Raw genomic sequence first — 27,671 nt, 5'->3', positions numbered from 1 at the left:
CAGATGGTTGGACCATCGAGCATTCTGGGTTCGTCTGTGACGACTGCCCAGAAAAACACATATGCACAACAATATGCCGGGAGGACGAGTTTAGATCAACCTGGGGGGTTGCAACCACCGGGTCAAAATGGCTCGCGAATGGCCTCAAGCTCGACAGCCGCATTTGCGCCTCGTGGTTCCTCTCTCGCGCCATCCCCCGCCCCGGGAAGCTTCAGCTCGACAATGCGTAGCCAAATGCCACGGCAAGCTTCGGCTCTCGATACAAATGTTTCCATGGTAAACTTGGAGCGATTGGACGAAGATGATAGTACGACGCCGGTCAAGATATTGTCGAATTTACGCGAAATGCTGAGTAGGGAAATGAAAATAAAAGAGGGCAGTGAGAACATGTTGGAGGCGCTGAATACGAAGAAAGCAAAGCAGACGAAAGAGCAAAGGCAAAGGGTGGAAGCGGAGTTGAATATATCCAACCAGAAGATCAGAGATTTGAGATTGAAAATTACGGAAATGCAAAAGCCTAAACCACCCACCACTCCTACGCGCAGTCGAATGGATGCTCTCTTCCAAAGTAACGGTGTGAGGTCACCTCCAAGTGCTTCTAAAAGTATGGGAGGCTCAGAAGCAGCAGATGAGCCTACAGAGTCGCCAACGTATGTCTTAGCTGAAATATTACAAGCTCTAGAGGTGGAAGGTCTCACTCCGGATTACTACGTTGGTCATGCAAACGATCTGGTTGAGCTCTTCAAGCGTCACCCCACCTTGAAGTATGATCTAGTCTGGTCAGTATTTGGCTTGAGAATGCAAGTTATGCTTCTGAGTGGGAGTCGAGAGGTTGTAGCTGCAGGATATCGCATGACAAGATATGCAATTTCGGATGTCAGCTCTTTACAAAAGATTCGTAGCCTAAATACTGATAATCTTGTTGTCGTGTAAGTACTGGATCTGGTAAACATTCATGCCTAATACTAAAGAGTTCTTAGGTCACTCATCAAGAAGGGAACTTCTGACGTGGAAAGAGAGCAGGCCTTGAAGTTCATCCGAGCATTTCTAGATGTAAAAGACGGCATAAAAGAAGTCTCTAGGGCTGTGGTAAGAACTATAGCTTCAGTTGCAGATCATGAGGAGGATCGACTCAAAGCTATCTGCATAGAGACACTTGCGGAGATCATGGTCCGCGATCCAGGTCTTGTCGTTGCCTCTGGTGGCCTCAGACCTCTTGCCGATGCCCTAGGCGATGGTACTTACGACGCCTCGGAGAGTTTAACAGCAGCTTTTTTGTTTTTGCTTGATTCTCCTCATAGACGCCAGTATTTGCGATCGGGTTATGAGCTAGAAATCCTCTTTACTTCTTTCACCGACTCACTATTTGTGAAAGAAGAAATTTTGAAGCAAAACTCGAAGGCTATTTCATATGCTATGAATTCATGGCCTGGTCTTATGACATTGTCTATGTACGACTTCAGAGCTATCAAATCCCTAATATCATGCTTGATCCTCCCCAATCCCATTGTACGCGAGACTGTCATAGATATGCTTTATGGAATCTTGCGCATCAAGTCTCCTTTTTGGGCAACCTCTTTCCTCGCTGGTAGACGTCTCACTACATATGGAAGAGTTGCAAACCTCAAAACAGCACCGGCAAAGGCATCGGCACAGTCAGCGACCGATGATGAATCGGGCGATAAAAGCTTCGTCGATCATTACACAGCGCTTCTACTAGCAGTGCTAATAAATGCCGGCATGGTTGAAGGATTGTTGCAGGTAACCTCAGATACTGATAATGCGATGTTGAAGCGAAAAACTACTCTGCTCATTGGAGAAACCTTGAAGCTTGCGAGTCAACTATTACCATCAAGTTGGAGTGCCGAGCTTCAGTTACTCCCCGGATTGTTCGCTGCTGCATCTCAGTTCGGGAGCGATGGTCGAATTGTGGCCACTAGCACGGTATATCAGATTAGCAGTGTGAGTCGGACATTGTATAGATCAGCTCCATCCATCTCGACAACTCTTTCGATAAATAATAGTCACGATAACTTGTCAAGCTTAGGAGACCAGCCTAAAAGTAATCCTAACGTCTCGTTTGATGAAACAACATTCAGGCAGCTATTGGTTGAATCTCAAGTTTTGGCCAGCACAAATCCTATTAAGTGGAAGTGGGACATTATCTTGCGAATTATCGAGGGCCCGCTTACAAACGGCAAGCGGCTAGATGAAGCTGTGAAAGCCTCAAAGTTCATCAAAAGAATAATGAGTTTCTATCGGCCGTTCAAGTACAAGTTTTCTGAAGTTAGAAACACAAGAATAAATCAAAAATATATCAAGGTCGGTTGTGCACTCATGCACACTCTCCTCCAGACCGTGGAAGGAGTCAAATACTTGGCGGACAACAAGCTACTCAGACAAATTGCAGAATGTCTTGCTCAATGTGACCCGGTAACAATACCCCCCTGATTATGATGACTATCTTGTATACTAAAACCTCGCAGACGAGTGGCCTCACCGCTTCTCAACCAACATTCTCAAAAGAAAGACTTTCAGAAACTCTTGCATGTGGCTATTTTGCTATGCTTGGAACTCTGACTGGCGATCCAAAAGGGTTGCAAATGCTCGATCGTTGGCGAATGATCAATATGATGTATCACATAATCGATTTGAAGCAACGTCCCGACTTGATTAGGCTACTGTTATCAAACTTTGACTATAATTTACCGGGACACCCGAGAGTCCTCTTATCTAAGGCTCTGACTGCAGGATCCAAGGAGATTCGTATACATGCGACGAACGTTCTACGGAAATATTCAAGTCGAGCCACAGGGACCACCGACTATAAATGGGCAATCGAGCTTTTAGTCACCCAACTTTACGATCCAGAGGTTGAAGTCTGTGCAACTGCTATCAAGATTCTTGAGGAAGCTTGTAATAGGAAGAGCTACCTCGAATTTATTGTGGAGTGTCGTCCAGCTCTAGACCATTTGGGAGAAATCGGTGCTCCATTACTACTACGTTTCCTTTCCACGTCAATTGGATATCATTATTTGGATGGACTGGATTATATCAGCAATGAAATGGACGATTGGTTCCTAGGACGAAATGATAGTTATGTAGGAGTTATCGAGGCAAGCTTGGCAAGATCCTTTGTAGAAATGCCCGAAGAATCTTCAAATAGGATGAGTATGGACGAAGATAGCTTTGACCTCGAGGGCGAAAACGATGCACAAGTTCCTCCTCACTTCTACAGAGAACTCACCCGTACAAAAGAAGGCTGCAAACTTCTTCAAGATAAAGGACATTTTGAAGAATTTGCTTGCACTATCCGTGAATATGGTATGCTAGCCGATGATCCAGAACTCATTCTCAAAATCAAAGGATGTCTTTGGGCAGTTGGAAACGTAGGATCAATGGAGCTAGGTGCACCCTTCCTAGAAGAATCAGATGTCGTCGAACAAATCGTCAAGATTGCTGAAGAACACCAAATCATGAGTCTACGCGGTACCGCATTTTTTGTTTTGGGGCTCATTTCGCGCAGTCGACATGGACTTGAGATTCTTTCTGAACATGGGTGGGATTCAAATACTACCTCTCTAGGTGTCTCACTCGGCCTCTGCATTCCTCAGAACCTGAACAAATTTTTCTCCTACCAACCTTGGGAACACAAAACAATCTCCGACATAGTAATCACAGATGAAGAAAAAATCGAAATCGACAAAGCGAGAGTAGATGATCGGGACATAAATCAACGTATCCTAGAATTGGTGGAAAATCTAGGAAATATGATATTGCATAAAAAGGCAATTGGGGAGCTGATACAAATCAAGGAGAATCAAGGGGATGCATTTAAACAGGTGGGGCTCTTCAAAAAAGTTATGGTACTGTTGGAATATCATCATTTCAGATTGCCGATGAGGAGGTTCGTTATTGAACTTTTCGAGAAGAGGGTTCTTAGACGCATTGTGCTGGATGAGGATAGTGATGATGAAGTAGAGATGGGAGTGGGTATGGGAGGGAGGGAAGGAGCGGGGAGGGAAATGGGGGGAAGAGAGATGGAGAGAGTACAAAGAGGTCCAAGACACGAAGAAGATAGTGGGAGCGAAGGCGTAAGAACAGAGCGTCAGAGAAGTGTTACGGATATTAGAGTGGTGGGAAATGAAGCGAATAATGCTTCGATTTGAGTTCATGTGGTTCAAAACAGTGGATGGATGGCTGCATGGATATGTACGATTACAAGAGATCGACAGACACACAGAGAGAGCGAGAGAAATGGTGAAATGATAAGTGAGGTGTAGTGATGTATGCGACATACACTCTACATCTATTGGCATAACCCAAGTAGCAAAGATCAAATTTTCTTCACGGCGCTCGCTTTCTCTCTCCTATTTCCTCTTTCCATTTTCTCCCTCGCATTGAGGAGAGCAATATTGCGCAAAGCGCAAAGCGAAACCCCTACCCGCTTCTCTTTCCGCATTTCCGCTTCCGATTCTGTATTTTCGAAATTTATCTAGCATAGACATAGGCTTGTTTAGGCTACCTACTTACCTACCTACCTAGGCAGTTGTTTAGGGTGGTACGTACGTACGTACCGACGGGCGGGCGTGAATTCATCGATCTATCTGTCTGGTTGGTTGGGTGGCAGGCGTGGTTGGCGTGGTTTGGTGTATGGAGTGCGTGGGGTGGATTGATTTGATTTATTTGGTGTTTTTCTTCTTCTTCTCTTTGAGGCATGGTTTGGCTTCGTTTGGTTTGTTTGGTTTGCATTTAAGAGGGTCGGGAGATGGGGGTTTGAGGAGAGGGGGGTGGGGATGGGTTCAAGGTTTGAAGCATTGAGGGATGGGTAAATGGATGACATCGAAATTTGAATTGTAGGAACGTAGAAGCTGAAGCGGGATATAGAAGATGAAGATCAGATGTTGGGATTTTGAAAATAAATGAAATGGGATTTTACTTATTTTATATGCTGGACTTGAGAGAGAGAGAGAGAGAGAGAGAGAGAGAGAGAGTGTGTGTGTGTGTGTGTGTGTGACTAAGTGAGTATCTTTGCCTTCTATAACATGTATTGAGGAGGAATAAATAGATGTAAGACATGTATGATATAATTTCAACCAAGTCTCATGCACTTCATTTAGGGAAAGCCCAGAACCACATAAAGGACATGACTTGCAATTACAGCCAAACGATCACAACAATCAATGTCATTCAAATCACCCAAGATCACAGTTCACGTCAAGCAGCATAGATAAATTTCATAAATTTCATTCGTTCTTGCTAATTGCAGCTGGCTGGCGTGATGAAAAAGAAAAGAAAGTTAAAAAAACCAATGACAGAGAAAAAAGGGATTATAATTGTACAACAAGGTTTTCCGAGCATCCATCCTGCGTTCCTCCCCACAAGCAGGGACCTCCAATACCCCCTTGACACAAATCCATAGCTTTCACAATAGATTCATCCCCCAGCTCCAGAACAAGACAAGCCCTTCCATGTTCTTTTGCTCTGTATTTCACTCAAGACCAACCGCCACCAGCCAGACAGGCTATCAGAGAAAAACCTCATAATCACTGCGCAACAACCTTGAAGCCCCATGCCTTACTTTGCGGAGATGACATTAGGGTATCAAGTCGTAACAGCGCCAATGCAGATAAAACAAAAACGCAAAAGCTGGAGCGTAACAGTCGTAGACCATCATATGGGGATGCATTGAAGCAATCCGGGTCATCGATCATTAGAGCCACGTAAAGACGGAAAAAAAATATGGACAGAAGAATAAAAAGCTTTTAGAGGTCGTGATCGGCTACCAACCATATCGCCGTCCAAATCCAACCCCTGCCAGCCAAAGAAATTTGCAGATAGAAAGCATCCCATTTTGTCCCACGCACCAAATACCGGATAATGCATTAGAAAGATGACCGAAAACAAAGATCTGATGATAACGGAATTTAGTCTAATGTGTGAAATCTGAGGTATCACAGTGAACAGAATGAGGAACTTTTAAGACACCCTTTGAAAATAGGCCCCGCCGTAAATGCAAGATTAGCCCGCCGTCTATGCACAGAAATTAGAATGATCCGTTGTATTAAACACTTTTGTTAATGCTCAATGATCAAGCATCACCCTCCTTCTTGTCAGAAGCTGCTGTGGACTTTGACAATACTGGAGAAGTGTGAGTAGAAGGAGGAGATGCTGGATTCTCGGTCTCGCCAGATCCTAATCCTGCTAGTAGACTACGGAAAAGTTAGTTAGCCTCAATGGATATTAAGAATAGAATATACGAACCTGAACGCATTTGCGGAAGTAGCTGATTTCCTATCCTTGTCTTGTGGGGGTGTGCCTGTTCTTGAAGAAGCTCCAGAGTCTTCACCTGTTCTGCCCAAGGAACCTCCTGGTCCCATCTTTCGGCCACTGTTGCTTCTTGAAGAAAACATAGATGATGGTCCGAATGACAACTGTGCATTGGTGTTTCGGCTTGCACCACCCTTGTTTGTGAGACGACGAAGGTCATCCATACCAACAGTGTTCTTCTGGTAATCAGGAGGAGGTTGGTTACCATATCCACCAGAGAAGTTTCTTCCGTCGCCACGACCCATTGGCATGCGTCCTCCACCACCACCACCTCTTTGACTCCTAGAGTTCTCGGCAGCCTTTGCAGCAGCAGCAGCCTCGGCCTATAATTAATTAGTATATTTTCACTTGTCAAAGTTCGTGAGGAAACTCTTACCGCAGCTCTGACTTCGTCAAGTGTCTGAGGACCCTTGTTTGCTTCCTTTGAAGCCCATCCCTTCTTTCGAAGATCGACGATGTCCATAAGCATGAACTTGAGACGACTTGGCAACTCAGGTTGCTCCATCATGGCGTTAATACGGGCGAAGTATACATCCATCAACGGTCTACCCTTCTCGGTGCTGTCAAGGTTAAGACCGATGGTCTTGAGGAGTTTGGTCAAAGACTCAATCTCAGCTTCGTCAGGAAGGCCATTGTAGTCCACGAGTTTCTTGACACACTCGTGCATAATACGCTCTGTAAGCATACTAAGCTTGTACAACTCACCAATGAATTGAACAAGACCAAGACCACGTCTCTTGGCAGCAGCAGCGATATAATACTCGTCTGAGAGCATAGCAGCTTCTTCAGTCTTGGCGTCCTCGCGTTCACCCTCAGGCTTCTCTGGCAAGTCAATCTTCCAACCTCTCTCGAATTCTTCTTGACATCTATTGAGCAAGTACTTTCGGAAAAGGTTACCACCAGAAACGATGTTTCCATTCTTGTCTACGATGCTCTCATCCTTGATGTCAGGGCTCATGGTCTCTAACATGCGCTTGCAGAACTTGGCATACATGGAAGCCCAGTGAGCTTCATCAGTGGCCTTCTCGAAAGTAAGTTGAATGACCTGTCTCAGCGTGCGGCCATCTGCTTCATCCCTAGACTGTGCAGCAATAGCCAAGATTTGGTCGGCGATCTTGTCGAACTTCTCAGGAGTCATCTTGTTCAAAGCGGCCTTGACCTTTCTTTGAACCATGTCAGGGTCCATGTGGCCAGCGCCAGGAGTGGCACCAGGTGTAGGTCCAGCAGCACCAGTAGCTGTTTGAGTTTGACCGACACTGCGTGGTTTCCAACCAGTGGAAGAGATTTGAATGGGCTTGATCTCCATACCGCTGGTAAGAGGCATCTTTGCTGCGGCTTGGGCCTCTTGCTTAGCGTTACTGCCTTGGTAACCGCCTTCACGCTTGCTACCACCACGAGTGGATCTGCTTGCTTGACGTGGGGAGTGTGGCATAGAGTTGGTAGAGTTGGTTCGTTGCATAGAGCCACCGGGGAAAGCTCCACCGGGGCGTTGGAATGAAGCCATAGGGTTGTTGATAGCTGGTCGTGCCATATTGCCTTGAGACATGGCAAAACGCATCTCGCTTGTAGTACCAGGTGGAAGGGTCTTTCCACCTTGAGCACCGAATTGACCCATAGTGAATTGTCCAACGGCATTTCCGCCACCGCGGTTTGATCCTCGAGGACCCATGCCACCGGGTGTTCTCTGTGATCCACCGGGTCTGGCAGAGCTTGGATCATCTCCGATGAGAGCCTTGATTTGTGACTCGAATTCCATAGATGGCTTCTCGGTGAATACCTTTTGGAATTGGAGCAAAAATTCTTTGTCGTATTTGAAGGTCTTGCCCTTGGCATTAGCGGCAGAGTTCAAAGCAGGGTTTGGCGAGTTGATGTTGGCTGGATAGATGGAGGAGTCAAGAACAGTCAAGAAACGAGCAGACTTGAGCGACTGGAGAGCTGCACTAGGTTGAGGTGGCTCAACAGGCTTAGTGTTAAGAGGTGCAAGGTTAAGCGCAGCAGGCTTGCCTCGCTTCTCGGCAGCAAGTGTCTTGGGAGGTGGACCCATGGAATCATCAGAAGGAGGAGTTGATGCACCACTGTCGGTTTCGAGGGTAGCCTTTGAAAGCTTTGAAGCAAGAGTATCTGCGGTCTCCTCATCCTTCTTAGCATCGCCACCTTTGGCCTTGGCTTCGGCCTCGGCTCTCTTCTTCTCCTTTTCATCTTCGAGGCGTTCCATCTCGCGCTCTTGCTCTTTGAGTTTGCGGTCATTTTCTGCTGCATTGGCCTTGTCGGCTTCAGCCTTCTCGGCGGCAAGTCTTGCTTTTTCGGCGTTACGCTTAGCGAGAAGTTCAGCTTCTTTCTTCTCTCGTTCAACTTCAGCTGCCTCCATCTCGGCAATTTGTCGCTCCAACTCCTCTTCAGCTTCCTTTTGGGCCTTCTCGGCAGCAGCTTTCGCGTCTGCTTCTTCCTTGGCCTTAGCTTCTTCGGCGGCCTTGGCTTCTTCCTTTGCCTTCTCTTCTTCCTTGGCCTTGGCTTCAGCGGCGGCGGCGGCTTCAGCAGCCTTAGCAGCCTCCTCATTCTTGGCCTCGTCGACCTTGTCACCTCCTGCTGCCATCTTCTTGACCTTTTCTTGCATCTCTTGACGGATCTCTTCAGCAGACTTGGTAGCCAAGCTATCAGTGCGAGCATGTTGAGGAGTAGCGGACTTTGGTGGAGGTGTTGGTGTAGACGAAGCAATGACAGGTGGTGTTCTAGTCCTGTTGCTAGGAGCTGGAGAAGCAGGTGCCTTGATTGCGTCAACATTCAAGACATCACCGTCAGGTCTCTTGATGACAATAGCAGCGCTCTTGCGAGTTGGTCTAGAGAATGTGTTTTGAGCGACAGGCTTTGGCTGAGGTGTATGCGAAGTGGTCGGTGTGATCATAGGAACTTGGGTTTGGCCCATGCTAGAAGCTGGTCGATGTTCAGACATTTGAGACGAATTGCGGGACATAGGTTGTGGTGCTTGTTGTGTATACTGACCAGCGATATATGGTTGGTTGTAACCTGGTTGTGGCGATTGGGGTGGAACAGGGTGCATATAACCAGCTTGAGGATATTGGAAAGTTGGAGGGCCACCCATTAAAGGCATAACGGGGTAAGGACCGTAGGGATGAGTCTGTGTACCTGTTAGAAATTTGTCAAAGTTGCCAGAAGCTGGCGAGAAATCAATGTTTGAAACATCAGAAGAAACGTTGAAATAGGGAGTAGCAGAAGGGAGAGGGGGGAGGCTTGGGTCCGTAGAACTTAGATCTGCAGGTTTCTTCGGGATAACTGAATCCTTGGCTTGAGGTGAGGGCAAATTCAACTGTTGGTTGGAAACAGGAAAGCCATTCTCCTGGTGCTCCGACTGCATGGATCCTTTTCTATTTCTGGCAATACCTTGACCGTTACTTCCACGGGAAAACGCCTGTTCATGATAGGTAGTGAAGCGGTGACCAAAAAGTTCTGTTGAAGGCTTTCGGCAATGTTGGGCTGAAGACTTATCAAACCACTTCTTGCTTCTACTACTACTACCACCACCACCGCCTCGATTGAACGTTGGACAAGAGAAAGAATCGTTGGAATAAGAGGGGCATTGGTTTACCGGGTATTGATAGCCTTGTTGTACTTGAGGAGCTCCCATGTGAGATGGCTGATAGTAAGCAGCATGAGCGTTGAATGGTTGTGGGCTCTGCATGGGCATCGCTTGGTTCATGTTAGGAGTACCGGGGATTGAGTTCGAAAGAGCTGGGCTTCGAGCGGCTTGGTGTGGGGAATTCTGGTACTGTGGGCGACCTTGGTTTTGGAAAGGAGGCACGCCACCACGTCCGCCATTTTGGTTGTTTCTAAACTGTGGTGGGTTTGGTGGAGGGAAGCCAGTATGACCTGTGTATTGCTGGTTGAATCCACCACGTCCACGACCACCACCTTGTTGGTAGCCACCACGCCCAGCTCCTGGGCCTTGATTGTTGTCACTTTGTGCCGAATGCGATGATTCACGACGAAGGTGACCGCCTGCTTGACTATTAGGTGCCAAAGGTCCTTGGGAGGCTGCTTGTCGCATGTGTCGCTATAGAGAAAGCAGGTCAGTAAATGTGCCATGAGCCTGCGAGGAATGATACTTACATCACCGTCGTTGCCTAAACTACCAAAAGTCATATTTCCTTGTTGAGAAATTCCAGATGGGGGTCTTCCGCCACTTGCAGTTGGTTGGGGAATAGGAGATGGCGAGGTTGCTGGCGAAACTACTCGTGGGTTGTTTCCTGGAATTGGAATTGGCTCCGAGGCGGGTTGAGAGATTTGTGGGATGCTGTGAGAAGCGGCAGGAGAATCCATCAAAGCTCCAAATCGAATGCCACCTCTTGAACCACCGACTGGACCTCCATTGGGAACGTAACCTGCGGGACCGTTTGCGCTGATTGTCACCGAGCTCTTACGGCTGTGGTCAGTCGAACCACCATTCGCTGCAGCATTGCTATGGGCGATAGCTGGTGCAGAAACTGCCGGTACAGCTGGAGGAATCGAAGCTCTACCGTTTACCGGCGAGATAGAGGATGATTTTCCATGTTGCTGTACCGGCGCAGAACCTCCGACAGCCACGGCGGGGGATGGAGTCGAGGAGCTCGTCGCAATAGGTGGCGACGAGACTGCCTTCTTTGCGGTAGAAGCGTACGACTGGGTCGACTGCGACGTGCTAGTGGTGTTTGAGGCCTGGCTTTGGTTTTGAGATTGTTGAGGAACGGAAGTCATAGGGTGAACTGTTTGTCGAAGGTGACCTCGTATCTTTTCGGAAGAAGGGATTTGAATTAGATTGTATGACGTTATCGCGATAGGTGTGGATGACGGGTAGTATGCCTTCGCAGATGGTCGAGATTGAATGAGAATCGATATCTATTAACAAGAAAGAGAATCTTCTTGAATTAATTCGATAGAAAAAGGTTGAGTGGAGAGAGGATTTGTGGTTATGTTTCTTCCTGAGTGGGCAGAAATTAATCGCTCTCAAAAAAAAGTGCGAATATCTGGAGATTCGCCCTCTCTTTTCGTGTGGGTGAATGGATGGGAGAATTTGTATTCGTTACAGTTTGAATAACTATAACTGTACAATTCTGGTGAAAGGTCGATACTTTGTGAAAAAGATATCGAGGAGACTATTCCTGCGGCAGTCGTTCTTCTACAGAATAGAAGATGTGCTGCTGGGATAGTATTTTTTTTATTGTGGGAGGTATTTTCAAGTTGTCTTGAAATTGTTGGTGGTGGTAGAAAAATTGTTTTGAGAGAAATCTTGATAAATTGATATCTTCGATGGTGGCTCGGCTAGTTTGGAAATGCTTAACTTTTTTTTTCTACGTCTGGGGACACTAGGGAAAATGTGATTTGGTGAATGTGTGTGTATTGACACCTTGGATATAAGGCTACTATAAATTGTATGAGGAAAACTAAAATTAACTAGGAGGTACTAGGTAGGTATTGAAATATGTCGTAGACAAATATATATAATATTCACTAGGTAGGTTTGTACTGTTCCCTCAAGAAGAATAAGAATGAATGTCGCTTTTGCCCCAAGAGCTTTGCTACGGCTTTGTTTGTACGGATGGATTCTTACAGTACACATGTACAGGTGATATGGTATGGTGAAATTGGGTGTAGGCCTAGCCAACAGAATTTCTACTAGGAAGGGAAGTGGGTGATTGAAATATGCCTATCTCTTGAATATGAACCTTCATTTCAATTGGCTGATGAATCGATTATACTGGGTATGTATTAGAACCCGTGGACGTCTTCACTCAATCTCGGAAATATATCAATGATGATTCATCCATTTGAAAGCAATATCTGCAATAGCTACCTAGTACTTTGACATAACCTTATTAAGTGACCCTGACCCTTATATTATACTATTCTTTCGTCGATGCCTCTGGTATCTTTGCTTGAAGAATCAATTGAATGACGCTCCGCTGGCCCTCCGGGGGCCACTGCCGTGGGGGCAGACTACCTAGATACGTGATAGGAAGAGGAAATAATACTTTTATATCTTCAACATTTCGAGCGCAGCGAGCTATGGGGGTTTGGGAGCTTGCCCCCATAATAAATACAATTAATACCGACGATGAGTATGATAATATCCTTCTCTATTACTACTATCAAAAAAAAAAGGAACAAATCAAATTTAACTTTGTCATATCACTTTATTCTTCTTTATTTTTTAATCCGTAACTAAAAGAAAAGTTGAGACTTGCTATGACTCGACCAACGCCAAATGCCTCGAGGAGTCAAGACCTTTACGAACGGCACAGTCACAGTGAGACTTGACATTTCATCATTACATCGAATCACACAAGTTATCATTTCAAACACGCTAGGTATAGTCATGGATAACCAAGCCCCTGGGTAAGAGATCTATTCTTGGACTTTTGTGACATGGCAATATCGCAGCATCTTTTGGGGATTTCTATCCTTGGTCTGATCTGACTTGCATCCATCACCAGTCATAGTTTACGTACCGGTGAGAAACTCTCGACCGCAAGTCCAAAGTATTTCTTACTTCTTCATACTTATTCGAAACAAAGTTCCCCTATTTCATCCCCAATACTTGTGTAGAAATGAAACGGCGATTTTATCTTCCAGCTGAACATTTCACATCATCGACATATCACCAACTCATCAGCTCTGATAGCCGTACTCCACTCTTAAGCTCCAGCTCAAAACATCATAAGTTGATAACTACTAGTGCCACGATTCTGCACCCTGATAACCAATAGATCCTTGACCTCAAAGTCTACAGCCATTGGAACAGCCTTGAAGAAATACAACGGACGTATGATACCACTTACGAGGGAGGTATCGGTATTGCCCGGTTTCTTAGAATCATCACGTATTATTTAATCTGTTTCGATATCAAATTCTTGATTCAATGGTGCAGCACAACATAATATCTATTCATCAAACGATGCAACATGATAGAATTCTGCCTAACCACCTCGAGACTACCTCTCTCCTCAAGATATCATGGCTCACCTCCGAAATTTGTACACATATCTCACCCCATCGAAGTGGAGTTCTTCGAGAACAACATAAAGATTACACAGATTTCTTCTTTAGCCTATTGGACTTTGCATTTATGATTACAGCTGAACATCTCAAATAAAATTTGGAATTTTCGTTTCTCTGACCTACAGTAAGTACCTAGGTAGGTAGGTACCTAGCACATATCAAACCCGTTCGTCCGTCCCCCTTTCGAAGCAATTTTTGTTCGTCAAACATCCCTTGAACTCTCTCTCAATGGGGTAATACTGTATTGTACATACATTAGAAAAACCAACCAACGTCGATATGAACATTCCATTCAATAACAATTATCCCATTTTCATCTTCCCTTACCTTGCCTTTTCTTGAAGGATACCTAAATACCTAAATACCACCATGCGTGTCATCCAATTCACCATCCTATTCTTCCAACAACAACAACAACAACCAATCCTATCACCCACATTCAAAATATATTACTCTTCAATCCCTCCAATCCAATCCAATCCAATCACCACAACCTCATCTAAACTCCACCCACAGACATAACCGACCAGTCACCACCAACTCACTACAGAATATATTATATACAGCCATCATCATGTCTATCGTATCGTATGAGTAAACCATAGTAATAAATGAGTGACTCATCCTGACATCTATCATCTATCAATATTCGCGTATTACCTCCCCAGTACCCTAACTAATAGATTATAGATGACTCCCAGGCAATCTAATGATGAACCAACCGCGAATGGAAATCAAGTCGTGGTATGGGTTCGCGGTATAGGTAGCTTGAGATGATGATGATGATGGTGATGGTGATGGTGATGGTGATGGTGATGGAGTTTGGAGAATGTATTGGACTGAGTATGTGTATAGTATATAGTATGCTGAGTGTTTATGTAGTTTTGATATCCGATGTACTTGTTAGTTTTGATAAATAGGTAGGTAGATATTTATTACCGGCAGATGTTTATATACTATATAATTATAGATTTTATATTCGTTTTGTTTAGATATTTAATATATATCTATATTGTAGAATAACGTGGTTTAACAGTGGCTCGGCCATATCAGTGGGTCGGCCACTTTAAAATACATATAACCGATTTCCCTACTACGTGCACGTCCCTGCTATATGCACGATCTTGATCACCCATTTTGAATCACTTTAAAAATTAATAACAATTCCAATTTATAAGATAAAGAGCTAGCAATTTAATTGATAAATGACAAGATATAATACTATCTAAAAACATAATAAAATCTTCAGATTTTGAATTTCGATGGAACTCGTAGTGCTCGCCCTCTACTAGATCGCAATATGACCTCCTCCTCCTTCTCCTTCGAATTATTAGCCTCTACAGCATCAGAGAGCTCTATAGTCTTTGTTGATGTTAGATCTATAGTAGAAGAAGCTTTGGGGAACTTTTTATCTCTTTTGATTGGAGATTTCGTTGATTTTAGAGTCTTTTTAACCTCCTCTTTCGCATCACGTGCAATCTGACGATCAACCTCCCTCTGCAATACTCTCTCTTTCGTCTCAATCTCCTTCCGTTCCTTCTCAGCTTTCTTTTCAGCTTTTATTTGAAGCTTAGCTTCCTTCTCTTGCTCCTCTTTAAGTGCTTTATCTTCTTGATACGCTCTAGCTTTAATAATAGCAGAGGGTGACCATAAAAACGCACCATTCCCCTCCTCTCCAATGAGATTTAAACGCTTTGAACGAGCTCTTTTCCTTTTTTCAAGCTTTAGAGCCTCTTCTAAACCTTTAGATCTATGCCCCTGTATAGAAGCTTCAGCTCCTAATGTAGTTGCAGCCTTAAAAAGCTTTAAAGTGATCTCATGGGTGGGAGCGCGACGAAATTCTAATTTCATTCTACGCATCGCTTTTGACGTATACGGTGTAGCAAGAGCATCCCTGCGAGTTTTAAATGATGTAGGTGGCGTAGAAGGAGCTTCCGGAGCAATACAGTCGATCGTAAGACTCCTATTCATAGGATATATGCCCGTTTTTTCGAAGGATCGTAAGATATTATGCCTCGTACAAGTGAGCTCCCAAGCCTTTTTAAATATGCCCCAAAACATGCGCTTTGTCATACCAACAATTCCCCCGCTATTGTGCATCAAATCATTCAATAATGTACTGTAATTCGTTGAAAGGGCACCGAAGGTTCCAACGTCGAGAGGCTGTAGTCGATGTGTAGAATGAGGGGGGAGAATTAAGACAATAATCTTTAATTCATCGCATTTTGAAAGGAATTCCATATTGACATGACTAGAGTGACCATCGACAATAAGTAGACGATATCTTCCACCTGCTTTTCGACGTGTAGCAGGGTCGAATACGTTTATAAGCCAATATAGGCCAAAAGCATTCGACGACCACCCATTGCTTGAGGCTCCAAAATAGGCTTTATCCTTCTCCCCTACATCCTGAACCCATGTATTTTGTAGATCCCCTGAGTCTCCTTTATAAATAAGAGCGGGAGGGAGAGCTGTCCCATCAGCACATATAGCTGCCAGTAGAGTAATAAACTCTCTTGATCCATCTTGCCTAGCTTTTGTCACTCTGCCTCTATTATAGGCGCTAGCACTCATTATCCTCTTCATAGTCCTCCCCATACCGATCATAAAGCCCTTCTCGTCCCAATTGTATATATCTCTCGGCCGTATATCGTATTTTATGGTCACTTTTATCAACTAAATTAAAAAAAGAGGGGTATTAGCAAGAGCGTTTTAGGTAATAAAGATCAACAACAATAGAAAATAGCTCAAACCAGATCATAAAAGTAATCAAATATAGCAACATTATCGGCTTTCACACGCAAATTATCAATGCAACGGAGATACCGACTTTTAAGACGTGTTGAATGCCTCTTGACAAAATTGCTAGTCCAGTTCTTTCCCACCTCTCTGCCTAGGATCTCTTCTGCAAGGTTTCTGACTATGCGGCTTGTAGGAGGGATAGATCTCTGTGTCAGCTTGTTGATTTGATCAATTAAAACCTCCTCCTGATCACTAGAAAGCGCTTGTTTCGTATCGGAGAGGAACTGTTTTCTCGAGGTGGTTTTACCTCTATGCCGCCGGGAGAGCGTGGATCGATCAATTTTGAAGAAATTAGCTGTCTGGGTGTATTTAGGAGCTTGAACCCCTTTCAAATGATCTAATGCAAGCTCTATACGAGCCTCTAAAGGCATATCATCGATGTTTGAAGCCATAATGTTGATATTTCCAAAGTCGTGCACGTAGTAGGGACGTGCACATAGTGGGGAAATCGGTTAAAATCAGCCTTTTTCAATATTCATATTTTAATTATTAATCATTATTTTTGAAAAAGAAAAGAATATCAAATAATAATAAAAAATCAGTTATTCAAAATAATAATTTTTTTTTCAAATAATTCTTTTCGATTTCAAAAAAAATCAAAATTGTCATGATTTTCGTTACAAAAAAGCTTTTTTTATAATAACTATTTTAAAAATTCTAATTTATTAAAACTAATTAGATTTTTATAATCTATATATAATCAAATATTTAATATTAGATTTTTAGAAAATTGTATCAATAAATAAAGAAAGTGCATGGTTGTGCACAGACGTATTTTGTATGTAAAAATGGTGGCCGACTTACTGATATGGCCGAGCCACTGTTAAACCACGTTAGTACTAATATAGATAAGTATATACATTTATTTATTTATCTATTCATTTATCTATTTATCTATCTATTTATCTATCTATTCATCTATTTATTCATCTATCTATTTATCTATTTATTTATCTATCTATTCATCTATCTATCTATCTATCAAAGATATATTTAAACACTCATATAATATAATAAATACTACACAAACTACCAAATAAACCCCAACCAACCAATCAACCAAATACACAAACCCAGATACTCAAATATCTACCTAACACACATTTCATTTCCACAGATAGTAACTTATAATATACACTCGAAAAATCGCACCCCCAGACAGAATCTCCCTTCCCTTCCCTTCCTCATAATCATCTCTCTCCTCCGCATTTCAGTATTCGTTGCCATATATCATATCATAGATAGCTCTAAAGAGAATAGATGGGTGAGGAGTAGATAGATCTAGGTACCGATTTAGACTCGCTACTAGTAGTATGTATACTCTTCGAGAAACTTTTTATTTATTTGATTTTATAGGTAACCTTACCTTTTCTGTTTCTGATAATGATGGTGATGATGACGCTTGAATCGTTGGGAGGTAGGTACTAGGTAGGTAGGTTGGTTGGGACTCTAAACTGGACTGGACTGGACTTTGGCTCGATTGGTTCGTAATACCTAAAAGCTATGTACCTAGGTATGCGATGGAGAGCAGGATAGTAGGAGAGTAGGATAGTAGTAGGTACCTGCCTAATAGGTAATTTGTGAGTTTGTGTAACCAACTCAATCCAGTCCAATCTAATCAATAGAATAGAATAAAATTAACAAAAAATAATTACTCTGTGCCAGGTCACGGTTCCTATGTAATGTATATACAGAGTAGCTGGGTAGGTAAAATGATATTTGACATGTGATTCTGATCGACCATTTGGCTCGCGCTTGGCATATCCTTGGATGATTGATGTCTTACAAAGTCACAATATGGAAGAATTTTGGGGGGTCTGTGTGTTATACCGTATACCAATACCAGTAGACATATAGTAAAATTACATAAACATAGATACCTAAGTAGGCTAGGTACTATCTCGTAAATATCGGAAAAATAAAAATAAAAATAAATCTCGAATTCCCAATTTCGAATTTCGAATGTAATGCTTTTTCACCATGATATAAACTCGAGATGTGTATCGATATCTTCGATTCCTTTCTATTTATGAAGTATTGAGTACATAGGTAGATATCTATGATTAGGTATAATTATGATTATGATGTATTGATGCAATGATATGATATGATATGATATGATATGATATGATACCGGTATAATCGTTTATCTACTCTATGCTCTATCGTAGCTATGTATGTTCAATCCGACCCAACCTACCCCGCCGCATTCGCATCAAGCAATCAAATCCTAGATAGATACCTAGCTCCACTCCACCCAAGCTCCCTACCCAAATCTAATCTGTCATCGTCTACGATATTAAGTTAGGTATGGTATGGGATGGTATGGGATGGTAGGTGGGACGCACCAAACCCAAGGAAAATAAAATACTGGTAGAAGGAAAATCAAGAAAGTTTAATCCAAGATTTAGGTAGACTTCGATTTTTCCCTACTGTGCTCTAGGTTACTATTATGGGGTGGGGTTACTAGAAAATTTATTTGTTATGGTATGGTATGTGTTTGGTGGGTTAGGCATACTGTTTTGTGCTTGTAGGGAAAAGCTAATGAAGATAGGGTATTAGGTAGGTACTAGGTGGTTCGGGAAATGGATGTACTGGAGATTGAAGTTTGGGGATGGAGGGGAATGCGATGGAATGGAGGAGGGGACACGGGAATTAAGGGTTCTTGCCCTTATCTCGTGATTTTTGGGGAGGGGGATTGATATGATATCGTTTTGCTATCGTAAGGTATTGGTAAAGTATCGTAAGAACACCATCAAATCATCCAATAGTGGAAGAGAAAGAGAAAGGAAATACATATGTGTGTACGTAGTATAAGTGAGTTGTAGATTGGTGAGGTGGCATTTTTTGAGTGTGGGGAATGGAGGGGTTAACGGTTAGTGATGGGTAGAGGGAGGGAGAGGATATCTATGGTTACTATGTTATGATACTCGAGTATGGTATGATTTTTGGAAATCGGGATTAGGGATTGGGACTGACAAAAGAAGAGGGGAAGCTCTTGAGAAAATGCCGGGGTAGGGTTGAAGCGGCCCGAATGTGGATGAGGGATGGGTGGTTGAGTTGAGCTTGCGATGAGATTGGGTAGGGATAGAGATGGGAATAAAGGATGGCTGAGTGGAGTAAATGAGTAGAAGGGCAAGTGCCCTAATTTGGGGTTGTTTTGTTGAGGGGTTGATCTGGATTGGATTCGATTAGATTGATCGGAATCGAATCGTGGTTGGGGATTGAGGATTGGTGGTGGGGTGTGGTGGGAAATGAGATTACTCCCGGTGAGTACCGTTATCTTGATATGGTTGAGAAATTGTTTTATGGTATGTCGGGTAATTTTGATAGGTAGGTTCGAAAATCTTCGGGTGGATGTTGGTTGGAAGATTGAATGAGAGGCGAAGATGGAAGGATTTGTATCGAGGCCCATGAGTATAAAGTTATGTTCATTGCACTATATGTAGCAAAATTACGAAGTTCTAGTGGACTCCTAACATCATAAGAATTTGTTGTTAATTCATCCATGAGTTTCCTTCTACTCGTTTCTCTACAATCATTTGTCTTCGCTGTTTTCTGTTCACAGTCTCTCTATCTCTCCTCCTGCTTGCCCAGAAATAATGATTCTTACACACTGGGCATTCATCCCCTCAAGAATAGAATAGTATCACCACTACCTACTTGATATCACAAAATGGTCAGAGAAATTCTGAATACTCCTGATTCGTATTGTTGGCATGGAATCATATAGTATCGGGATGATAAAATGTCCCTGTCCCTAATACATACATGAATATATTCAACCCGAATATCTAAACATCGCTTCTCGTAGGATGGCGTGCTCATTATTTACCTACCTACTTTCTGTCATTTGACTCCTTTTCTGGAGAAGATGTTTCGTCGGTGACTCATATATCACGTCATGTATGTATGTATGTATATATGTATGCATGGAACTCTACAGGTTATGGAGACTAGAAGAAACTTGTTATATAGAATCTCATCGGTTCTTGGGGTTGAATTATTCGCTGAGCTTGATGTTACATATCACATGTTATATACCATGTATCGTGTTGAAAACTCGGGGCTCATTCGGAATTACGAAGTTGGTGATTAGCGTACATTCATCTAGTGATCTGTTCAGTACTATTGCAAATCAGTTCTGTGCGGCGGCATTTTGGATAGTGTTAAAAAATGAAATAGGTTTCTTGAGTTGTGGTGGGCTTGGTTGTTGCTTTGAGTGATGATATAACTATAATACTCTGGAGAGGGAATTATTAGATATCGGGGTTGATATCTCGATGTGATGAATAGGAGGTTGTGATGAGCTGCTGGGAATAGAGGAAGAACTAGAGTACGTCAGCTCGTCTGCTACTGTAATGAAAGGATATTCTAGGTGTTTAAAAATCTATCCCGTATTGTTTTGAGTGGAAAGCTCGAGGTAGAACTTGTTGGCTTCTCGTTCGTGAATGGGATTATCTTGTTTGCGGAAGATGGTCTTTTGAGTATTGAGAAGGGATTCGAGGAATGCTAATGGGTGAATCTTAATGGGTTGGTGGTTGGGAGCTTGAGGCTGTATATTAGAGGAGAGAGTAAGTTTATCTAACTTTTAATGCCCTAATACACCCTCAATACAATATCACAGCGCGCCTTCGGACATCAGCACGTTTGAGTACCTAGACTTCAAAGCATTAATAAACAGTATTCATCTGGCGGCAGAGCATGTCTTTGTGATTGACAAGCAGCAGGAAGAGAGATGAATGAACAATGGGCCGGTATATTTTGACAATAACGAAAAAGGAGGAAAATTGGAGATGAAGACCCCCAAGAGACGAAGAGCATGAGAAATAATTAACCTTTGAAGAAATGAATGAGGCCGAGAAAGAAAAGAAACAGCGCGGGAAGAAGAATAGAGAAACGGGGAAGAACATGTGACTGCAAGCGCAGACGCGAAACTCGCGCTCACAGAAATAAGGAGCAAGGTTCTGAAAGCGAAAGTTGTCGCAGGGCTACGAATAATCGAGTACTCGCTGGAAGCAACAAAGGTCGACCCCTCGAAGAGCGACAGGCTGCCAGCGAATATGTCTAATTCTAGGCGGAGAAAGAACGAGGGAAATGATTGTGTAGAGATAGAGAATGGATGGGTCACTTACTAAATAGGGATTATCGTTATAACTTAGATGAGACTGTAGATACTTGGAGGAGATACATCTCCTGGTATATAGTCATGAAATAGTTGAGTGGTATACCCATCGATGGGTTACTCTTCTCAACGGCCCCTGAGACTTCTCTATAGTGTGGATCATATCGAGACTTTGCGGTGTATGTGGCGTGGAGTACGTGGGATAGAGTAGGACATGAAACAACTTGGGAGTTTCTTTAGTTTTTTCCTTTTTGCGATGGAATGAGGGCATAGGTGTGTTTCCATCTTTAAAATGTATCCTGTTCATGACTGTAAAGTGATGATTCATAGATAGGATATGATTGATTCATACGAGATTCTCTTCGGAGTCACTGATATTTTGATAAACATAAAAGGATCGAGATTCGCAGATTTGAAAAGGCTTTTCTTGACATTTTGTTTTCTCTTCTCTATCGTAGCATCACACATCTTTCCACAGACCTCTACATTATACAGATTCTTCTCAGAGACATCTATATTTACAAGCATCATAAACATTAAGCAGCCATGCCACCTCTAACTCGAAATTTCTGGAACCAACCTTGGGCCAGCTACAACACGGCATTGAAGGAGTGCAATCACTGTCAACTAACATTTACACTCTACAACTGCGGCTGTGTCAGAATGACTCTCCCACATTTCGGCAATGATCCCCTCAGCAAATCATGCCAAATTCATCCTCCTTCCGACTATTCCTCCAAACCCAAACCGACCACAAGACCCAAGATTTTCTACAAGCGAAAAAATTCCGGTTGTGGAAGAGTCAATGAAAAGGATTGCAAATGGAATGCGAAAAGAGAAGAACAATGTTCATATGATCCCAAAACCCGTCGAGATTGCGAAAGCTATGTTGATATCTACATAAAATGTACCCATGTAGAAATAGGCATTGTGCGAAAGTGTCAAAGTGAAGAGCATCGTCGTAATCGTGGAGAACCGCTGAAACATATGCCACAAATTGTTGGCGGTATTGTGGACAAATTCTGCAGTCAAGAATGTGCAGATAAACAAGCAGTTCTTGATGAGGAACAACGAATTTTGGAAGAGAAAGCCTGTAGAAGAAGTGAGAACGAGGCTCAGGCAAGGAATGAAGAGGAAAGATATTCTAGGTTTGACATGCAATACAAACAAAACCGAGGTACCCAAAGACCTCGCAGCGATAGGCCAACTGATGATAGTGCTTCGACGTCGTCGACTTCCTCGGGATCGTCAAGTTATCAGTATTACCGGTATACTGATGCTCAGCTTGAGGAAATCGCGCGGCATACCACTCGGAAATACAGACATTAGCGAGGAGACGAGGCGATGGGTTCAGTTGACTGTTTCACTATGAGACTTGTAGATGGTTGTTACTTTGTAAGTTCGGCGAGTATAAGTCAGTCATGTAGATGGCTTGTGAATGAGATCAGCATGGATAGATTGCTATCATTACCCGATTCTAGGATATTTTGTGGCATTGGTAGTATCAGGGAGTGTGGGAGTTTGATGTGGAATTTAGAAGATGGCTCTGGGCTATTCTCTATTTGTTACTTGGGGGATTTGGGGAAAGGTTCGGTATGAAACCTAGGGTTAAGTAATCGAGGAGATCTAGTTATCTGGTGGGTACGGGGTTTTATGAGTTGAAGCAAGACATAACTCTGTATGTTCAGGCTATATGAGTGTTTGTCGGGTGCAGACTCATAAGTTGAATCATTATGGAACATGTATTTTTTGTCTATCTGAGAGTCACTCGGGATAGGCTCAGGAGAATATGTTCAAAAAGATTCATATTTCCAACTTGGAGATTCTTTCCTGTTTCTTCTTTACATTACCAATGCGAGAGCTTTTAAAAAAAATTTACATCATCTTTTGATCTTTTGAACTAAGTTATCAACACTTCAAGTATTTCTATTTCGAAATGCCCCGTTACTCCGAAAGCACCCGTGATTCCCAGTACGATAATCCGCAGCAACAACGACAACGTCAAGGCACAATCAACAAAGAACAAAGAGAAGCTATGCGTAGAGAGAACGAGAATAGAGAGAGAGAGAGAAATATGAACAGAGGAAAAAAGAGGAACGTCAATATGGTCAAGCTCGAGCTGATGGAAGGGTCGATAGAGGAAAAGATCGTTCCCGAGGCGGGAAAGTCAGTGAACGTAATTATGGAAAGACTTATTCCGGAGAAATGGGCGGGAAGAGAGGCGTTCGTTGGAAATAGATGTTTTGAGGGGGTTTAGGCGCAAGGAGGTTGTTCTAATATGCGGCGTTTGATGACGCAAGTTGAAGGTTTCTTTGGTTTCTTTAGTCATATGTTTTACGCTTTTGATGGGAATGGGAAATCTGGCACGACTCTATCCTAAGAGAAATATCATACCAATGACTGCAAAGTACAGAGGTGTATCAGTTGACTCAAAATGTGATAGGTTATTAGAATCATATTCATAGACAAGGGTTTCTTGAGTCTTGAGTCTTAGTTGGGAATCATCTTGGAGGGTTCAAACGGATATACTTCAAAGGATTCAGATTTCCAAATGGGAGATTCTTTCTCACATATTATTACATTACCAATACGAAATTTTTTCGAAAATACTTCATATTCTTAAATCCTTAAACTAAGTAAACAACAATAAACATTCTTCCATTCAAACGAAATGGTCTACTATTCGTCACGCTCCATCTCCCAGAACGAACACTAAAATGATTACCGACCGCAGACTACCCGAGCATCTGGCTACTCTGCACCATATCTATCTCCCCCACAGAATCCCAATACCCCCTCCCGCGATCCGCAAAACGATAGCCGTAGAACTTATCCTTCCCAGCCCCAGAAGCCAATCCAGCGCTCCTACTCGCCTCTCCCAAAACCACCTATAGGATCAATCCCAATCTCACGTGCGCCTTCAACAACACCTCCAAGACCGCCTCTTCGTGCCCAAACACATCCATCTGCTAATCTGTATGCTCGTGGAAATAGCACCCTTCGCCGCTCAGAAAGCAGAAAGTCAGAAGGGAACTCCAAACAGGAAAATCGAGAAAGATCTGCCAGAAAGGGAGTTCAATATGAAGAGCTGAAGAGAAATAAGGAGCGGAATAAGAAGGCAGATAAGAGATGGGAGGAAGAGGATGTAAAGACTCAAGGTATATACAACTTTGAGAAAGAAAAATTAGATTATCGAAGACGAGTGGAGCGAGATTGTAATCGACCGGTTGACAGACCAGATGTGAGGTCTAGTGGTGCTGTTAGTAGAGGCTTTCACAGGTATGCAGAGCGAGGGTATTTAGAGAAGAGAGTCAGCTGGAAGGGACGGGCTTTTCGAGAAGAGCAGCGTGGTTAGTTGGTTGTGGGATATCCATAGCTTGGTAAGTTTTTACGCACCGTAGGCGTTTGTTTGATATGCTAACTGAACGAATTGCTAAAAGTCTACTTTCTCTAGGGACTCTCTTCAGGATATAGATACTCAAGGTACGTCTTGATATGCGGTATAAATTGACACGGTTTAGGGATTTATTTTGTTTCTTTAGCCATTTTATTTTCGAAGTTGGAAGAAAACAATTGGGCATTGGAATCATCTTCAAGAGATATCATATGAATACCTGCAAAATACGTACTCGTGTTCAAAACGATAGGCTCAATATGTAACATATTCATGATTAGGAGTCATTTTGATGTCTGGATTGGGACTCGCTGGTTCGAGTGGTCTTTTTCTTACTTCCTTTTTGTTTACCATTCAACTTTACTTTCGGTGCTTTAAAATATTAAGTCTTTTTGAAACTTAACACTTTAATCTTCTATCTTCTAATAACGTTAGAATTTTGTGGCGAATATTTAAGATGTCTTATACAATAGACTTCTTACCAAGTGTCGCACATATATGATTACCTTCTGTGTCGCAGTTGTGAATATATCACAATTGAGCTATCACAAATCCCAAATAATATGCCTTACATAAAGATGACTGATGTACAACCACTCTTGAACTTTTGTTCAGAAGGTGATGACTCCATCTCTGAGTTGGGCGCTTACTATGCCATGACTGTCAAATGCAAAGTCTTACTAGGCTTGACTGATTTGTTCTGGATTATTTCTGTATGAGTGTCATTTTTATTAGATCACTGGAATGTTTATTATTATCCAACAGTCATTTGTAGTCTTGGAGCGGGTTATAAGGATTCAGGAACGCTGGTTTGGGGGTTTTTCTTTCTTTTCCTTTACATCAACAACTCAAGTCTATCTAAATACTTGATCTGAGAATTTACGCGTGTTAAATGCCACAGAATAATCAAGAAACATATCTCTATTCAAAAAATGGCGTACAACAGCGACAGAAACCGACTCATCCGCTACCAGTCTGGAGAGTTCGTTCCCCAGGCGTCACAAACAACTCCAAATTTCTATCATTCTCCTTCATATAATCAGCACACAACCCAATACGTTACCCCAGCGCCGCAGAGTGACGCAAATACCCAATGGTCAGATACAAGTTCTACCACGAACTTGTCTGAAACAGCATCTATATCAAGGTCAGAGAAAGAGAGGCTGATTCGCGAAGACACAGAGAGGGATCGCCGACATTGTAACAAATGGAAGGAATGGGCCCGTAAACAGGATGAAGAAGATAGACCAGCATTGAAATTTGCAGTCGAGAATGCTCGTAGAGAGGAGTATAGATGTAAGCTCGAGGCATTGGATAGACAGACGCGGGAACGTGAGAAACTAAAAGCGAAGACTGATAGGGATTGGAGGGTTCATTTACAGAGATTGGAAGCTGATGAGCAGTCGGAAGCTGATAGGCAAAGAAGGTATTCTGACAGACGGGCGAGGTTACGCACAAGTTCCTCAAACAACAATCACTCGAGAAGGGAGCAAGCCACTAGATACGCGTCGGGAACATCAGGTCAACGACTTCCCTACACGCCTTTGTCGGATGAAGCCCTCATTGGTATTGCAAAGGAAAGCGAGAAGAGAAGTAAACGCAGATACTAGATATTACAGGTAGAATGCTGAGTCGAGAAAGGTATGTGGTTATTCACTATTACTAGATGAATGGTGCTGACAGTGATTAGCATAATTCAGCCAGTCAGGGCTTTTGAACGATGGTGGTTGGTTGGGGATGATGTCAATATTTTTGGGATTTGGGAGTAGATTTGAGAAGCTTTACAGGTATTGAAGAGGAACTTTCATGTGCATTACGAGAAATAAAATACGTTCGAATGCGCCACGTTTTACCAAAGTGAATGAGCATGTATCATACAATTAACCGGTGATGACAATTCAAGCAGAGGACGATTAAGATCTTGACAGATAGTGAATATGAAAGTAGAGAATATTTGATAGATTGAACGATTACTTGCTATCCTTCAATCTATTGACCTCAAGAAAATTTGAGTTTATGCTTGCTGAACACCTTTCCTCGGTAAAGATAGGAGAGACCCTGCATCTCATTCGACGCAACCATCAATTTTCAATACTACGTCGACTTCCTTTCGAGCATGTTTCAAATCATAGTCACAACATCACTAATGGTTGCGTAGTTGATTCAGTCACTCATATAACAATTAAGGAGTCATTATGGATTGTGCTTTCGATTCATAAAGAGACTTTTAACATTCTTTTGGAGTTAATATGGTGGATACTGAATCCTTATAAAGGGCTCAGCTCACCCTAGACTCTATTTTTTTTTCTTTGAATTCTCTTCATACTGACAACACACTTCTGTCTATCAAACTTCAAATCGTTTACATTACATATTTCTTGACAATACACCACCACTCAATATCAAATAGTCATGTCTCTTAAGAACTGGCCCGAGGAAACGTATCCTGGCTGCGATGTGAATTTGCCAAAATGCAAAACATGTATATTACAGTACTGGATCTATCTTTGTGGGTGTACCGAGTTTACCTGCCCTGATGTTCCTGATATTAGTGTAAGGGGTAGCTGCATGACATGCTATCAGTACCTGCCCATTGACAGAAAGCCGGAGCCGACTACAATACCAAAGATCAAAAGCGATATGATATTCGCTACTTGTGGAAAAGAAAAATGTGTGGAGAAGTCTCAGCTTCCACCGTGCCGAAAATGCACAACTGAGATCATCATCTACAAATGTGCACACTTGAAGGTCAATAAATCACCCCGGTGCAATAGATGCCGTTCTAGCAAGAGCAAATATCCCAGCAGTCGACCAGAGCTACGATATACACCTCACAATGAGAACCCAGAGGGCGGCATGGTCTGTGATAATTACTCGGACCACGAGGAACATCGAAAAAAGCGAAAAGAGTTGCTTTCACAGAAAAGAGTACCAGTTTTTTCCAACTCTCGACCCTTTCAGCCAAAGAGC

General features: G+C 42.7%; 6 protein-coding genes across 6 annotated transcripts; 5 read left to right on the top strand and 1 right to left on the bottom strand.

The window, feature by feature from the left end:
- Window positions 1–3: 3 nt before the first annotated feature.
- Window positions 4–4,169, top strand: EAE97_000684 (uncharacterized protein; the record flags this gene model as incomplete). The annotated part of the gene is made up of 3 exons (XM_038871194.1): window positions 4–929; window positions 981–2,433; window positions 2,487–4,169. The coding sequence occupies 3 exons, from the start codon at window positions 4–6 to the stop codon at window positions 4,167–4,169; spliced, it is 4,062 nt and encodes a 1,353-aa protein (XP_038738555.1).
- A 1,922-nt stretch (window positions 4,170–6,091) lies between these two features.
- On the bottom strand, window positions 6,092–11,079 carry EAE97_000683 (uncharacterized protein; the record flags this gene model as incomplete). Its single annotated transcript, XM_038871193.1, has 4 exons — window positions 6,092–6,212; window positions 6,265–6,653; window positions 6,707–10,399; window positions 10,456–11,079. The coding sequence occupies 4 exons, from the start codon at window positions 11,077–11,079 to the stop codon at window positions 6,092–6,094; spliced, it is 4,827 nt and encodes a 1,608-aa protein (XP_038738554.1).
- Window positions 11,080–12,586: 1,507 nt separating this feature from the next.
- On the top strand, window positions 12,587–12,927 carry EAE97_000682 (uncharacterized protein; the record flags this gene model as incomplete). Its single annotated transcript, XM_038871192.1, has 2 exons — window positions 12,587–12,717; window positions 12,822–12,927. 2 exons carry the CDS (start codon window positions 12,587–12,589, stop codon window positions 12,925–12,927), a joined length of 237 nt encoding a protein of 78 aa, XP_038738553.1.
- An 8,926-nt stretch (window positions 12,928–21,853) lies between these two features.
- Window positions 21,854–22,636, top strand: EAE97_000681 (uncharacterized protein; the record flags this gene model as incomplete). The annotated part of the gene is made up of 1 exon (XM_038871191.1): window positions 21,854–22,636. The coding sequence occupies one exon, from the start codon at window positions 21,854–21,856 to the stop codon at window positions 22,634–22,636; it is 783 nt and encodes a 260-aa protein (XP_038738552.1).
- A 775-nt stretch (window positions 22,637–23,411) lies between these two features.
- EAE97_000680 (uncharacterized protein) lies at window positions 23,412–24,662 on the top strand (the record flags this gene model as incomplete). The annotated part of the gene is made up of 2 exons (XM_038871190.1): window positions 23,412–23,483; window positions 24,042–24,662. 2 exons carry the CDS (start codon window positions 23,412–23,414, stop codon window positions 24,660–24,662), a joined length of 693 nt encoding a protein of 230 aa, XP_038738551.1.
- Window positions 24,663–25,633: 971 nt separating this feature from the next.
- Window positions 25,634–26,311, top strand: EAE97_000679 (uncharacterized protein; the record flags this gene model as incomplete). Its single annotated transcript, XM_038871189.1, has 1 exon — window positions 25,634–26,311. One exon carries the CDS (start codon window positions 25,634–25,636, stop codon window positions 26,309–26,311), a length of 678 nt encoding a protein of 225 aa, XP_038738550.1.
- Window positions 26,312–27,671: the final 1,360 nt, after the last annotated feature.

This window comes from Botrytis byssoidea (assembly GCF_014898295.1).
Source record: "Botrytis byssoidea strain MUCL 94 chromosome Unknown BBYS_001, whole genome shotgun sequence".
In the NCBI taxonomy this organism is placed as follows: domain Eukaryota; kingdom Fungi; phylum Ascomycota; class Leotiomycetes; order Helotiales; family Sclerotiniaceae; genus Botrytis; species Botrytis byssoidea.
The sequence above is the reverse complement of the archived record's forward strand: the minus strand, read 5'-3'. Positions and strand labels throughout refer to the sequence as shown.